General features: G+C 39.8%; 1 protein-coding gene across 3 annotated transcripts in view; it reads left to right on the top strand.

Annotated features, from left to right (window-relative positions):
• Window positions 1-9,113: 9,113 nt before the first annotated feature.
• Armc3 (armadillo repeat containing 3) overlaps window positions 9,114-17,211 on the top strand; it is an 81,909-nt gene continuing 73,811 nt past the window's right edge. For all 3 annotated transcript variants that reach the window (XM_035441477.1, XM_035441479.1, XM_035441478.1), the window contains exons 1-2: window positions 9,114-9,161; window positions 16,087-16,204. In XM_035441477.1, coding sequence (XP_035297368.1) covers window positions 9,114-9,161; window positions 16,087-16,204 — 166 coding nt within the window. The remainder of the gene's footprint in view (window positions 9,162-16,086; window positions 16,205-17,211) is intronic.

The raw sequence follows: 17,211 nt of genomic DNA, 5'->3' as shown, positions 1-17,211 counted from the left end.
AGAATTAGCTCTGTGTAACATGTTGGAAGCCCATGTTTTTATACGGACATTTAAAAAAGGAAATAGCCAGAAAGCATTCATTTGGAGGTGAAAGGACAATGACTTATTCTGAAAAACTTGCCTTTTTGAGGTGTACTCTATACTATTTCCTGTATTCTGCTATATTTCTTGTCTGAGGTATATTCCATACCTCCTGTATGAGGTGTGTCTCATAGCATTGCCTGTCTGAGGTGTATTTCACAGGATTACTGTTCAGAATTGTAGCTAACAAATTCAGAAATAGAAAAGGAAAAGGAAAGAATAAAGGATATAAACAGATATATAAATCTTTATTGGAGCAGGGGAAGTAAGACTATTTGTAGATAAACACATTCTAATAAATCTACCCACAATTTACCAGAACTAAGGAGTGAGATTAACAAGGTCGTATCTTATAAGATCAGTATATGAAATCCAGATTTATTTTTCTACTAGAAAATTTTGACATTGCAAATAACGTTCTTTGTAATGGCATAAAAATTCGACAGAATTTTCAGATGGGAGCTTTTAAATACAAGTATGGGACCTGCAGATGCAGAGAGAAGTCTTAAAATGCTAAAATGGAGAGAGATATTGTGTTTGTGAATTGGAGAACTCAGTATTATTAAGTCACCAGGTCTTTCTGAATTTATCGTTGAACTTCATGAATTCCTAATCAATATCCCAGCAGGTTTCTTATAGAAACTGACAAGCTATTTTCAAAATGTGTAGGAAATGTAAAAAGACGTAGGGTGGCCCAAACCACTTGAAAGGGTTTCTCAGACTTACTGGAAAGCTAAAACAATGAAGACACTGTAGTTATTAGTAAGTGGATAGAAATATTGATCAAAAAACAGAATAAAGCCCAGAAACAGACCTTCTTACAAAAGATGGATTTATTTTTGAGAAAGGTGCCAAAGTAATTGAATACATAAAGCAGAAAATTTTCTTCAAGTGATCCTGGTAATATTTGGACATTTGTATGCTAATCATGGTGCTTAAACTACCCACAACATCTACAAAAGTTAACAGGACATGAAGCTAAACATAAGATCAAAACTGTGCGTCTTCTAAACAAAGGCAAATGAAAACCAAAACAATAAAACAAAACATAACAAGAGTGGTTGGAGAGGTGTCTCAGTGGTTAAGAATACTTGCTCATCTTGAAGAGGGCCTGGGTTCAGTTCCTAGCATCTACCTGGTGATTCAAATCTCAAATATCTGTAACTCCAGTTCTAGGAAATCCACTATCATTTTTTCTTAAGTAACAAAGAAAAAGAATTTATCTCAGGGTAGGTAAGAACTTCTTAGATAAAAAGCAAAACAACAACAACAACAAAAATCATCAATGAAAGTAATCTAAAATGAAAGAATAGAACTCCATCTAACTTGAAAGCTTCTGGCCTTTGAAAGAGATATTCAAGAGATGAAAGATAAGGACCTGGAGATGACTCAATGGATAAGAGTGTTAACTGCTCTTCCAGAGGACCCAGATTCAATTCCCAACACTTTCATGGCAGCTTTTAGTTGGCTGTAACTTCAGTTCCAGAGGATCTGATGCTCTCTTCTGGCTTCTCCAGGAATTGTACAGCATGGCGCACAGGCACACAAGCAGGCAAAATGCCTATACACATAAAATTTAAAAATTAAAAAAGGAAATAAAGAAGACCATATATTAGTGAGAAGTATTTCTAAATTACATTTCTGACATAACTTAAATACAAAAGAATTCTTACATATCTTAACAGATCACTGGAGAAGATAAACACTACAAGAACATAGGAGGTAGTCATCATTTCACATGAGAGAAACATACACTAAGAATCAGAAGAGGACCAGCAATATGGCTCAGCTGGTAAAAGAGTTTGCTGTACAAACTTGGAGACCTGAGTTCAAACCCCAGAACCTACAGTATAGTGGACAGAACTGACTCCTATATATCGTCCTTTGACCTTGACAGGAGCTCCTTACCAAATAAAGAAATAACAGAAGAGATAATACCCTTTCCACCCACTGGAATGACTACAATTGGAAGGACTGACAATACCAAGTCCTGTAGAGCACACCATCCAACTGGAGTTCTCACCTATTTGCAGATACAATGTAGGTGTTGGGAAAGCAATTTAGCAGGTTTTCATGACATTAAACACAGACTTGCCTTATGACCAAGAAATGAAATTCCACTCCTGATATCTTTCCAAGGAGAAGGAAACATGTTCTCCCCAAACCTTTGTATAATAGCTCAGAGAAGGTGGATTAATACCAGCCCCAGATTAGAAAATAATAGGATCAACATTCAGCAGCCATCTATTCAGTTCAATAGCACTAGTCAACAATGAAGAGACACCAAGGACAATCCTAAAAAACATGGTGGTAGATTAAAGTGATCCACACAGAAAAAGTTACATGCTGTATAGTTTCATTTACAAGACATGCCAGAAAGAGCAAAATTATATATAAATTTACACAATTTTTATATAAGAGCAAAATTTACATAAATTATATAAATAATATATATAATATATAATTTTATAATATATATGAGAGAGACAAGGAGAGAGAGAGAGAGAGGCAGAGAGAGAGAGAGAGAGAGAGAGAGAGAGAGAGAGAGAGCAGCACTTCCAGGGAAGTAGGGTGGAGAGAGAGGTTTGATGCCAAAGAAGCACGAAGGATACTTGAGATGACAGAAATGTTCTGTGTTCATGGTGGCACTTACTTACACAACTGTAAGCCCTTGTCAAAGCTCATTAACTGCATGTTTTTAAATATGCAGCTGCATGCCATGACCAAAAGATGAAAATAAAAGCATATTGAGTCAAGAGAAAGTCTACAAAAAGATCAAGACAGCAGTTTAAATTATTTCATAAAATCTCTTCATACTATGTTTTCAGAACCTATGTGTATGATGTATTACTTCAGGACCTGGCAATAAAAACATCAAGCCAACCTCATTTCAAGTCTTTCTTTACCACTTATTAGAAAAATGACCTTATACCAATTATTTCACTCATACCTCTTAAGATTAGGGTGGGACTTAATGAGTCACATTAACCACTTGTAACTCTCTGGATCAGGATAAATATTCACCAAATGTCCATTTTGAAGATCATTTAGAAATGACATGCACACATGCACACACTGCTTATAATGTCATATGAAAATAACAGAACTAGCACATTCATAATGTAGAGCAATGGTGTAAGGTGAGGAATATTTTCTGGTGCCTGGAGAAGCTGATGAAGACTTTCTGGAGGAAATCATTACGATAGATGTGAAAAATGAGTGAGTGATGTTCAGGCCAATTAAGGGAGCCAAGGGCAGAAAATATCACTTTGTATTTGAGAATTTTCAATGCCATTCATGCTGCATGCCATCCCGAGGTGGAGGGAGATGGCAAAGAGAAAGAAAAGCTAATTAGACTAGCATCTTACAGGGGTGACTTTGATCATCCTGGAAAAGAGCAGCTGAAACAAGGACCAGGCTCCAGGACTAGAGACATGCAAAGATGGACATATTCTGACCATTGGTTGTGGGAGTGAAAAGGTAAATCTGAGAAGCTGAGAATCTGATCTCAGAGCATGAGGGAGAATGAGTGTCAGGCTTCATGTATGAGCAGCTAGGGTGGAAACTAGTGACCTTAGACCAGTGGTTCTCAACCTTCCTAATGCTGAGACCCTTTAATATAGTTCCTTATGTTGCAGTGACCCCCAACCATAAAGTTATTCTTATCGCTACTTCATAACTGTAATTTTGCTACTGTTATGAATCATAATGTAAATGTTTGATATGCAGGATATATGATATGCCACCCCTGTGAAAGTGTTGTTCAAACTCCAAAGGGTTTGAGACCCTAGGTCTCTGCCTTAGACAGATAGAAGAATCAGGGAAACTAGGCATTTAGGTGAATCTTGTTGATGTCTAAGGTGCCTGTGAATATCAGGTGGTAGTATACAGCAAGTGAGAGGACTTTTGAGCCTAGAGCCCATTATCAAAGTTAGATGGGGAGCTGTGGAAAGGGACAATGATTGAAGTCATAAATAGAAGCAAGATCATGCCCTCCCCCATCATATAGTATGGGAGAGAGTCAGGAACATAATGCTGAGAAATAGCAACATGCATAAGAGTACAGAAAAGACCTTAAACAATAGTTCTAAAACTAGAAGGATCAAGGGATAGCACAAAAAGCCTGAAGTTTCCAGAAGGAGCTGCTGAGAATGTCATGTGCACAGCAATATCAGAAAACACAAAGAACAATAAACATCCTATGGATCTAAGGAGTGTTGGTACTGGGTGGGGGGAAGCAGACTTAAATGAAAAGTTAAAAATGTGATGCAGGCTACATTCCTGAGCAGGAGCAAATTAAATTGCAAGAGGTACAGGTTGTTATGGTTTTTATAAGTGTTCCTCAAAGGCCCATGGTTTCAAAACTTGGTTCCTAGGATGGCATGTTATTGGAGGGTCCCACAGACCTTTTTTAGAGGTGGGTGCTAGTGGGACCCTGTTGTTTTTAACTAAGTCTCTATCATTCTATTTTATTGATAAAGGCTCAAAAGCCAGATGCTGGGGTGAAAACGTGTTAGCTCAGAGAGACAGAGAAAGCACCCAGCTGCTTCCTTCTCAGCCCCCATCTCAGAAAGAGAGCTTTCTCCTACATCTCAAACAAAAACTCCTCCAACTGGATAGTCTCTTCCTTCTGCTTCCTGTCCATCCCTCTATCTGTCCTCCTGACTTCCTCTTACACTCTATGTTTTTTTTTCCTTTCAACTAGTTGCTTGCTCCACCTCTTGACCTATAGTTGATTTTATTAAATTCTGTTTACAATATTCAAACAGAAAGTTCTTAGATTAAAGGTGTGCTAGGGCTGAGCTACACAACATGTACAAGCAGGTTTTTCCAGTGAATAATGGAAAATCACAGAGATCACAGTGTGATCAAATGTCCTGCAACAGGACCCCAGCCCTCTTCTGCCTGGCTTTTGGCTTCTAGCTTGTGAGATGAGTGTTTTGTTCTTCATGTGCTCCTCTATGATATACTGCCCTAGCCAAAGGATGGCACCTCCAGAACCATGAGTCAAAACAAGTCTGCCTTTTTATATTTATTGTTTAGGGTTATTTTGCTATAGTAATAATAGAAAGCTCAGGAATGAAGATGAATGAAGTTTTAAATTTTCTATTACTTATTCTCTTTCCTTCCTTCCCTCCGTGTGTGTGTGTGTGTGTGTGTGTGTGTGTGTGTATTTGGCAGGGCAATGCAGGTACCATAGCACATATATGGAGGTCAGATGAAAACTTTATGGAATTGGTTCTCTCCTTCTAAATTTATGTGCATTCCAGGGAGCAAGCTCAGGTCTCCATGCTTGCATTACAAGGGCCTTTACCTGTTGAGTCATTTTGCTAGACCTTGAAGGAAATTGTGATTTTGTTTTTATTTTATTGTGAGGGACAGAAGAGATTATTATATTCATATACATATGGGAGGACTGAAAAAAGAAGCTAATGAATTACTTTAGTAAGATACTAGTCAAGGTCCAACCATCATATAGAAATCACATGAGATATTAGACCATAAATACTCTGATAAAAATAGTTGTTAAATACATAAAAATCTGGTTGTTAAGTGACTAAAATGGTGGGAAGAGAGTATAGAAATAAAGTAGAACTTTATTTCTGTAAGTTCTGTAAGTTTTCTTCTGTAAACTGTAAGAAGCCTCCAACACTGTTAGCGCTGAGGTAACAAGGAGGACGGCGGGAGATGGAGTCTACAAATATAAGGGGGTAGGGAGAGTGTCTCCTAAGAGCAACTGAAGGATCCTTTCTGGTGGTTGCACTGGGCCAGACTGAGTTTGGTAGAAATGAAAGAATATTCTGCGAGTTGCATACAACCTGGCAGATAAAAGGTGCTTAGAAAAGCATTGCTGGGAAAGGAAATGGTTTAGAATGGGAAGAAGCTATTGGAGGAAGTTTGGGGAAACTGGGTTGACAGAGGAAATGGGATAGAATGGGTAGCCAGTCTTCAGGGTTTTCTTGTGTTTTTCGAAGAGAACTGCAGACATTTGAGCAGTGGAGGGACAAGACCAGAACCCTGATTTCTGGAGGGCCAGTACATCTATGTAGAAGAAAAACAGGGAGGGAAAACTAGAGTCACTACCTGCAAGGTCAAACGCAATGGCTTGGACTGTGGTGGCAGGAAACATGGGAAGGAACCAGAACCAGAAAAGGAAGAGAAGGCTCCAATTAACTCATGGCTTCTTTGCTCAGTGCAGCCGCGGGGGTGGGGGATGCAGAGGGTGAGAGAGCAAACAGGATCTTCTTTATTTGGACCATTACAGATATCTGAAGATGAGGAAAGGATGGAAAGGAGAAGATTTTGAGCCTTGTTTTTCTTGCCACGACACGATTAAGGTCCCTGCGGGATTGATGGCCCGGGTGCTGGACAATAGGTGCCTTGGAGCTTAAGAGCCAATTCTGGGCAGAGCACGCAGGCGCAGCCCCGTGTTGCCTAGCAACCAGGAACAACTCTGACCCGCGGAGACCAGTGCCGTTTGTTAGTTGTAGCAAGCCACTGCTCTTAGGACTTCATGCAGGTAAAGGCAGGCACGGCTGTTTACCGGCCCTGAGGGTTGGAGAGACCCAGGACCAGAGGACTGAACCAACTGTGGCATTCAGTGCGCCAGTGGGAACCTCTGGAACAAAGGCAGGAGACACCTGAAGAGCTGTCCCAGTCAGCACCTGCAGTTAGCAGCGGTACCCTGGACTTGACAGGGGGCGAACCTGAGGCTCCAAGAGGGACCTGAGGGTCTGAGATCCTGTCACTTGACTGTAAGTGACCCTACCTGCTCCAGCCCTTCTCTGCTGCTTTAACTCTGCTCAAAGCCAGTTTCTGCCTCAGTGAATACCTGAAACTCAGAGACTGAGGGGGCAGCAAGTGGGAAATACAAATGACAAATAGGGAGATATCGTGGCTATGAAAAGTACAATTTTAAGCCACACCCTTTGTCATAATCAGTTTAATGAACTTAGTACCTATGCATCCCATTATCTTCCAGCTATATTTATATTCCTAAAGAAACAGAGGTGGGTGAATATTTTTATGTCAAAAGACGTTCATTGCAGCCTTGAACGATAATTCCAGAAAATTGGAAATGGGAGGGTAGATGAGTAATGGATTTGAAATCATTATTTAAATTATATGCTGATCCACTGAAGACTCTAGGAAGATAAATGAAGATGGAAATGTGTTGAACTTGCCCTTTAAGAAGTTCTTAGGAAAATGGTCCCAGGGAAGGAAATTGACAATAGGCAGTAGAATTCAGGAAAGATGGGGGAAAAAAAAGCACAGTAGAAAACATACACACACAAAGGAACTATATCAAAATAACACAAATCTGCCTGAGCTTATCTTTGGGTGAATTTTCTGCAGTTAACTGTGCTCTTCTTTGTTTTCTAAATTCTCTACAGTGAAATGCCTAGTTTTCATGAGGAAAAAAATTAGTTGTGTGAGGCTAATTGCTCCCACTTATACCAGTGATTTATTCCTGTCTCCTCAAAGAGCTATCCCAATATAGTGATAAATTTCAGCCACCTCTGACTGTATGGTGTTGCCCAGCGCGCTTTCCATGCCTGCAATGCTGTATGTCTTTATCTTCTGTAATCTTCATTGATTATTCTGTTCTTCAAGACACCACCCTGGAATAGGAGACAAGAGTATGAGGCCAACTGAGAATACTTCAAACAACTTTGTGTGGGTGTAACTTGTTTCCTGAATGTTCTTCAGAAGGAATTATTATAGTTCTATCTATAGCAGTTGCTGCTACATCTTAGAATTGCTTATGAACTTAACTTGACCTATGAACTTACCCCCACAACTAAGAGCTTGACTCTATGACAGCTTCTCAGTGTTCTGGAATGATGTCTGTGTGTCTTTCTGGATGAAACAGGCTCAAAGTCAAGGGGCCACAGGCCCTCAAGCATGTATGAATATCTGAGATTTGAGAAAAATATTTGCTCTAATACATGAAACGAAGAAAACTAGTATTTTAGTGTTTTGCTTCTATTACATGCCCATACATTTGAAAATGGTTTCCATGCTAATTACTAAGTAATTTCAAAAGCAAATCCTGATGAAAATTTGGGGGCCAGAGAGACAGATGGCGCAGTGGTTAAGAACATTTATTGTTCTTGCAGAGGACCATGTTTTGTTCTCATCACCTACATTGTGGCTCACAAGTCTCTAACTCCAGTTTCAGGGAACCAGTACCCTTTTCTGGCTTCCTCAGACACCCGGCATGCACATAATGCACATACATAAAGGCAAAACACTCACACACATAAAATAAATAAATCTAAAATATATTTATTACAAAATTATATTTAATGGAGAACGTGGTATCTTTTAACATTTTAGTATACTGGATAAGGCATAAGGTACCCAGAACAGGATAAGCCTACCCAGTTCTCACAGGCCCTATAACTCAAGTTAGTCATATGGAATTGATGTCCTTCAAAAGCCTCTGAGTTACTGTGTTCATGTGGCCTTTTAATGCATTCAATGCATTCTGCCCGGTGTCTCTAAGACCAGGAGCAGCTTTTGAATTCTGACAAACAGTTTGAACTAATCCTGGCATTGAAGGCCCTTTCCGGGGATTTCATGAATCCTGAGATTGCTCTCAAGATTGGTAAGTTCCTCCTCTTTTTCACGAAAGCATTACTCACAGGAAAAATAGAGCCAATGATTTTCATAATGCCTGCTTTGTGGCATGTCATGTGGATCTCAGAGACTTAATCTCAAGCCCACCATAGGTGGTGTGTAAATGTGCTGTGCTATTGCTCATTTAGTCAGAAGTTAGGTCACAAATACAGTCAGTTACCTTTCTAAACTGAACAAGACACCGATGTTCAACAATCTTATCAATAAGTTCCTTGAAAGCTGAGGCTTCCAACAGGGGCGTGTGCAACAGTTTGTGCACTTGCAGTAATTCCTACGTGAATTGCACACGTTAAAGTGTAAAGATGTGATGAAGAAATAAAACTGAGAGTTGGAGGATGTACACACTTATGATGTGAAAATCATGGGGTTTTTGCATCTTTTTTTCTAGGATGGGTAAAAAGATAAAGAAGGAAGTTGAACCTCCCCCTAAGGATGTGGTAAGTTTCTGGGGCAAATACCAGCAACACTTTAACCACCAGTTTTAAAAATAAATCGTTCCGACAGTTTGGCATGTCCCACGGTATACATGAATACATGGTGGCAGAAGTCCAAACTCTGACTAATGATAATATTAGTCAGAGAAACCTAACCAGAATATAAACAAACATTTACAATGTTGTCATTATATAATTAACACAATTAAACAGCCATTACTAGCTTTTTTCTAGTATGTAGATAGCATGTTTGCAGTTTAGTTAATGGATGAATAGTTTCATTGTATCCTTTTAAATAATTCAAGTTTATAGTCACTAGTCTCTCATTAATATGAATCATCCCAGAGAATTTTCAAAAAATAAAGAGAAGTTATACTACAATGCTTACAACTTGTGTATGGCATCTGCTGATGGTCTTGGACATGATATGTCCCATATTGTCCAGTTGGAAAGTAGTCTGGGGTCATCAACTCCCTCTCTTCCACATGTTAAGCATAAACATGGCCCTTACAGAAAGCCCTTTTGCCTCCTAAATGCATGGTTTATCTGCTCACTTTAATCAGTCACCAAAAGCCTATGTTACGGGGGAAAACGACCTTGGATGATACTACCTTTGGAGTCTTTTTTCAAAACGTATGTTTGGTGTGTTTGTCATCAGACAAAATACAAATAGAAATGAGGAATTCCCAAGTTTGCAAGAATTGGAAGGTACTGCAGAAAGTTGCCCTCCAAGTTGGGACATTGCGTCAAGGCTGGAAGCTTTGTCTTGGCATGGCTCCTTACAAACTGCATTAACCACTTTGACCAAGCTGCCAAATTTGGCCAAACTATTTCAGTTTTCTTTATCTTTGAAAGGGTAACTGCACTATCTAACTCACTTGGATTGCTATATTATTAGTTCAAAATAAATTATATGAAGTTCTCAATGCTTTACTTATAATGCAGTAAATAATATTTGTTATTGTCCGAATCCCCAGGACTCTGCTAGCTCTCTCTCCCCTTCTCTTCCCCCCTCCCTATCTCTGTCTTTGTCTCTCTCACACATACACTGATGATCACAGAGATAGATGAAACTTTAAAATGGAGTTAAGGTGAAAGTTACTCTACCAACCACTTGCGCCCATTTGTGCATTGGGTACATTTCCAGACCTCTACATGGTTGAGGGAGGATGTGACAATAGCCACTTCAGAGGAATGAATACCCATTCCCAACTGTGAGCACTAGGCAGCAATCAGGTGCTGAGAATAGTGGTAAGTACTAGCCTCCACTCCAAGTGCCCCAGAGCCACTTGTGGGTGGGATGTAGTGGTGTGCGCCTACAACATCTGACTCCAGAGGCTGAGGAAGGAGGCTCAGTACTTTAAGGCCAACCTCGACTATATAGTGAGACTCTGTCTCAAAAAGAAAAAAAGAAAAAAAGAAAAAAACAAAGGCAAACAAGTGTAGCCTGTGAGCACCATATTGGAAAGGCAAAATGAGGAACATCACTGTCTCTGAAGTTCTGTTGGATGGCGGTTTCTCATGTCTGTATTTCCTTTACAGAGCTGGCAGACTATCTCTGTACACCTCTGGTCTCTCAGCAGACTGGCCTTAAAAAGCAGAGCTAGCCAGGTGCTTCTTCTTTACTTGCATTCTTTCTGTGGTAATTTTGGCTCACCACTCATTCTATACAGAGCGTGACATTGTAATTTCACAACAAGCTTGCTGGTGACTGACTACCTCATGGGGAAGCAGATGGGCTATGTGATTACAGCTCAGTATTATTTATTTAGTCATGCGGCATTCTGTTACAGCCATCATTTATTCTCAGCACCTTTTTAAATAAAAAATTACTATCATGCTGTAGGCCCTGCAGGAGAAACAAATACCACGCCAAGTGCCTCCGCTGTCTGCCAAGCACTGCCATTTCTACCACAGGGCAGGATCTTTAGAGTATAGCTCTTATGGCCTCCATCTTCCTTTATGCATCTCATAATCTATATTGCCTTGTTCCTGATGATGACTGGAAGGCACAGCAGCATGTCAGTATGTTGACTAAACCTCTAGGAGAGGTTAAATGGAGTTTGTTTATGGCTCTTGTTTCCATGGATTTTTATGTACTCCACCTCTTTAAGGACTGCAGTTATCATAACATTCTCACACGAAGTCATTGAAAAGTTAGCCATGTGTTTCTAAAACGAGTTTTAAAATATCCAAATGTTAATTGAGAGTTAGTGCTCTGTGCTATGACTGTAGTCTCAGCTACTCTGGAGGTTGAGGCAGAAGGGTTGCTTGAGTTTGGGAGTTCAAGGCCAATCTGGGTAATGTAGTGGAAGCTAATGTCAAAAGAAAAAAAAAAAAAGAGGTGGCAGGAAGTAAAAGGCGCTTGAGAGAAGTCTCAGTTGGAGATGGCACACAAACTTGAGGACTTGAATTCAGATCTCCAGAACCCACAAAGGAGTTACATGGTGACTCTCACACACAGAATCCTGGTTACTGGGCAGGGGGACACTAGAGGAGGGGGAGACAGGTAGATCCTGAAGCTCCATGGCTAGCCAGTCTGGTCAAATGAGTGAAGTTCGGGTATCATGTAAGACACCCTGTTTCCAAAACAGGAACAGTCCGGTGAAAACTGATTAATGAAAGAAACTTATATCAAACCCTGGCCTCCAGATGCACCCCTACTAACATGTACACACCACACATACAGAGAAAGGAAGAGAGGGAGGGAAGGAGGGAGAAAGAGAGGGGAAAGGAGGGGAGGGAGAGGGAGAGAGAAGAAAAGATGAAGAGATATATTAGAAAATTAGCGATCTGAAATGGGGTAAGTCTGTTCTGAGTGTGAGTGGGTGGGGAGCTTAGGCAGTTGGAATGCTGGGAAACTGCTTGAAGTCTCAGATATCTCAGATGTGAACGGCAGGCAGTCAGGGAGCCTAGTGAAGGTGACACAGACACTCTGAACACTTTTGCCTGAGATTTCAGTGATAGAATGCACCTTTTGAACCAGTTGGTGGTTGAGGTTTCTTGATATGAGACAGCAGTTCTCAGATAAGTCATCTTACCTCTACAAACTGAATTCAGGGTGCTCAACATAACATGGGGACCATAGCTCCAACTCTCATTAAGGAAGGAAATGAAATGATCAAGAAATGGTCAGTGTCGGGTGACATGGTGACTACTGGTGGTAGCCTTAGAAGTGATCCCTGTGGAGTCTGATGAAAGTGAAGTTCAACTTGGCTTGTGCAGCCAGTAGAAACAGAGAAAAGAATCATTTCCTCATGTTCTTTACCATGAAAAGGAAGGAAGGGCAGGGGAAGAATAATACCTAAAGAAATTCAGTCTCTGTTTCAAAATAAGAGAGATTTGACTAGAAAGTGTTACCTGGAGTCTAGAGTTCAGGCATCCAACTAGGAAGGGCCAACAGCAGAAAAGTCTGGTAAAGTTCTAAGCTGTCCGGGTGGAACTATACTTGAGCAATAACATGCATGAACTACTAAAAAGCTATGAACTGAATGATTTTTAGAGCTCACATGAGTCTGGGAGTCATATTGTTTGGGTAAGAGAGTCTTGTTGAATTTCTAGGGCATTATTAGGCAGTCTCCAGAAGTGCCATGCCTTTACAGTATGGCTAGCCTTGCCACATGGTAAATGCTTTCCTGGATTTTCCACAGGAAGGTTTAAAAATGGGCTTGAAGTAGACATCATTGACCCAGATGTAGGATAAGTGCTTACCATAGCAAAATCCTTTAAGTTCCCTTCATCCCCATTACCAAAGAAAAAGATCTATACACTCAACTACATAGTTTTCACAACATTAAGTAGCCATTAAAAATAATTAAGGATGAAAAAAGGAAAATGTGAATCATATCAGGAAAACAATCAATAAGCCATTAAAGGAAATAAAGTAGGAAGCTAAAAAAATTCAGTTACCAAAAAAGAAGACAGGAAAAAGAACAGATTAGGGAAAGTGGAGGCAGATAGCAAGATGGTCAATAAAACTATCAATAATCATACTATATATAAATGCTGAAATATTTTTTAAGGTGAGATATTATCAAATTTAATGAAAATACAAGATTCAAGAAACTTTTAAGGAGAGCTCAGCAGGAGAAAAGAGAAAAAAAAGAAACTCTTAAGGATACATGGATACATATAGGTTAAAAGTGAAAACAGAAAGATATACATAGCATGTGAACACTAACCATAAGAAAGTGCCTATGTATGGAACAAAATATAATTACAGAACAAACACTTATCAAAGAAAAGAGTGGACATTTTAAAATGACAAAAAATTTCAGTTTTAAGGAGAAAATGTTCTTAATAACACAAATTTTTAAAATACAAAGAAAATGGGCTATTCCATTGCATAAAGATAAAATATGTAAACACAATATGTTTACCAAAAATTAATATCCATATCCTACAAAGCAATGCTGAGACAAAGAAGGCCCAATGAAGCAGACACTCTGTGCTGGATACAGGTACATTGATGGTGGGATTGCAAAATTTTCGAGCTACTTAGGAAAACCATGGTACTTTCTTGTGAAGTTAACTACACACTTGCCATGAAGCCAGAAAAGTCTCTCTCTCTCTCTCTCTCTCTCTCTCTCTCTCTCTCTCTCTCTCTCTCTCTCCATACCCTCTCCCTTCCCTCCCTCCCCCTCTCTGTGTCCAGATGCATGTTCATGTGTTAATGAATTTGGAAACTAGAGGTCAACATCAGATATTTTGTCCAATCACTTTTCACATTTATGTTTTGAGATAGGTCTGTCTATGGACCTGAAGCACATTGATTTGGCCAAAAAGTCCCAGGGGCCCTCCTGTATCTGCCTCCCCAGCACTGGGATTACAGGCAGTCACTCATCATTTTTACATGGGTGTTAAGACATAGAAACTGTTTATCAATGTTGAGACAGTACTGTCCTAAAACCTGGCAGAAGCATTTACATAAAGGTGCATGCCACCAAGACTACTGATGACCTCAGTTCAATCCCCAAGGTCCACATGATTGAAGGAGAGATCCCATTCCTCTGAGTTGTCCTTTGACCTCCTATGTATTCTCTCTCTCTCTTCCTCTCCCTCTCCCTCTGCCTCTCCCTCTCCCTCTCCCTCTCCCTTTGTGTGTGTGTGTATGTGTGTGTGTGTGTGTCACACACATACACACACACACACACACACACACACACACACACACACACAGGGTGGGGGGCAGAGACAGAATGTAATAATGTTATAAGAATGTAATACGTTTTCAAAAATCCAACAGGTTTTTCTCCTCTGTGTGATTTTTTCATCCCTTCTAGGTTACATCCATCATCCATCTCCCTTCTCTTTTTAACTTTCTAGTTTCTCACAATGAGGTCACCTTACACTCCCAAACATACCGATATGTTCAAATAAGAAGGGTCAGCCCAAAGAACCAACTAACACTTGGAAGTCCATTTGCCTGTATCATAAACAGAACTTCTTCCATCTGTCTCTGGAAATGGAAGAAAACATTGTCATAATTTGTTTTCTCGTTGCCCACAGTAAACACCAATGCTATGAGTTTGGTCTTGCTTGTTTTGGCTATACAAGAATTGTCCAGACTCAGCATGACACAGGTCTCAGAATCCTACAGATTTCCTCTGTGCTATGCCACCATTACTCTTTCCTGGAACGTACTAAAGTTTATATCTTATTATATACATTCCCCCCATTTTCATCATTGTTCATGTTTCACTTATGTTATTCTTGCTTTTCCAGGAAGAGTCCAGTAGTTGCAATGAACATATTGAGATGGCGCACCAAATGTAGTCAAGGATTCTTTCGTGAGGGCTTAGAAGAATAGTAATATATATTTATTTTAGTGAGCATCTGTGATGTGATAGAAAATGTACTAAGTGCTTCATCCTAACCTCTATAACCTCCCTTGATTATTCCAGACATGTACTATTATCCCTAGAACACAGAAAAAAGGAAGCTTCAGCAACTTGTCTGAGACAAGTTGAGAAACTGCATCTGTAACTCTAAACCCTTTCTCCCTTCCCACTGTTCTCTGGGAATCAGAGAGCTGTCAGTAGTCTTTACGACTTTTTGTTTAATTTTATGCTCTGCATACAGGTGTTTCACTTACATGGATGTCTGTACACCACATACATGCAGTGCCCATAGAGGCCAGAAGAAAACACCAGGAACTGGAAACAGGAACTACAGAGGTTATGAGCCACTATGTGGGTACTGGAAACTGAGCCTGGGTCCTCTGGAAGAGCAGCCACTGCTCTTAACCACTGAGCTATCTCTCCAGCCCCAGGGATTTCTTTTTGAAATAGGAACTTTCTATTTCACCTACTGGGAGGCAACCATAATCTTTTGCAGGATTGTGGCCTCTTGAAATTTTATTTTATTTTTTTTTTAAAGTTCATCATCCATTTATTCTATTATAGTCACGGAGTTACATGAACTTAACACAATTTGAGAATGCTTTTATAATTTCATAAAGGAACCCTCTTCTCATTTTCACTCTCCTTACCCCCAAATCTCCAGATAGTTATTAACCTTACAATCTTTGCAGTGTTACCTATTCCGGACACCAAATAAAGATGACTCAAACAATATGTGGCCATTGTTTTAGTTTGAGATCAGAGTCTCATGTATTTCAAGTTGGTGTTGAACTTTCTGGGTAACTGTAGATGACCTTGCATTTCTGATCTCCATACTATCACATCCCCAATTCTGGGATTACCAGCATGCATCACCATGCATAGCTCATGAAGTGTTGGAATTGGACCCACAAGCACTCTGTCACCTGAGCTCCATCACCACCTTCTTCCCAGGATATGGCCAAATGTGACTGACATTTTTACCTAGTTTTCATGAATCACCAACATTTTTTTAAGCCACTGTTGATTTTTAATGTGACATTTAAAAATTACATGTGACCCTGATTACCCTTCATTTTGCATTTCAGTTCGACCCACTCACAATTGAAAGCAAAAAAGCAGCCACTGTGGTGCTAATGCTCAACTCTCCAGAGGAGGAGATCTTAGCCAAAGCTTGCGAAGCCATTTATAAGTTTGCTTTGAAAGGTTTGCATTTTTTCAGTTTATCTTTCTATCTCATTTCTATTTACTACATACCAGGCACTTTCTTCACTAGTATGTAACTTACTCCCTGTGTGAGCAACATTAATGCCCAACTTGAAGGCAGTGCCCCTTCCTGCGTGCTTTACTCCATTTCCAAAGGTTGCTCACAGCTGGGGTCACATTGTAGTCGGTAAAAGCATAGAATTCAGGCATATGCCTGCCATCTCAGAGTTTGGGGGTGGAGGCAGGAGGGTTATAAATGCAAGGCTAGCCTGGGCTATGTAACAAATACCCTTGTCTTTCCCATCACTTATTCCCTGGCTCACTCACTCAGTCAGTCAACCAATAAATGCCAGAAGCAAAAGGAGCCATCGTTTGAGCAATAACATAAACTTGCATTGGATCATAACCCAAAGTATAAAATAAATACCCTGTGTACAAACAGTATTGATATAAAGAGTTAAACTCAAGGCTGCCACCACCCCGGCTCCATGATCCCTACCACACAGTACCCTTCCACCCCCAGTATTCTCCATTTCCACTTTGTTCCATTGTCTTCCACACCCCCTCCCTTAGAGACTCCATTTCCCAGTCTCATTGACCCCTTTCTAGTTTCCTTGCTTTTACCCCATATTTCCTCCCACTTGGATGTGCACTTTAACAGTTAGAGGCTACAAGACAGAGAGATAGAGAGAGGGACGGGGGTGGGGGGTGGGGAGCACAGTATTTTTCTTGAGGTTTTCTAGTTTTGTCCATTTTTCATGTTCATTTTATAGTTTCATCTTTATTTATGGCTGAATAAAATTCCATTAAAATAAAATTTAATAACAAGGAGAGACTGTTGTATTGAATTAAAAAAAATCAAAACCAAACTACATGCTGCCTTCAAGAAATATGCTTAGAATATAAAGGCTCAAATAAAAAATGAAAAGAGATAGCTCATGAAAAGACTAATCAAAATAAGCCTGGAGTGGTTATAGTAACTTAAGAAAAATAAACAGTAAAGGAGC

Source organism: Cricetulus griseus, chromosome 3 (genome assembly GCF_003668045.3).
Source record: "Cricetulus griseus strain 17A/GY chromosome 3, alternate assembly CriGri-PICRH-1.0, whole genome shotgun sequence".
Taxonomy (NCBI): Eukaryota; Metazoa; Chordata; class Mammalia; order Rodentia; family Cricetidae; genus Cricetulus; species Cricetulus griseus.
Note: the sequence above shows the minus strand (reverse complement) of the source record. Positions and strands in the feature narration are given on the sequence as shown.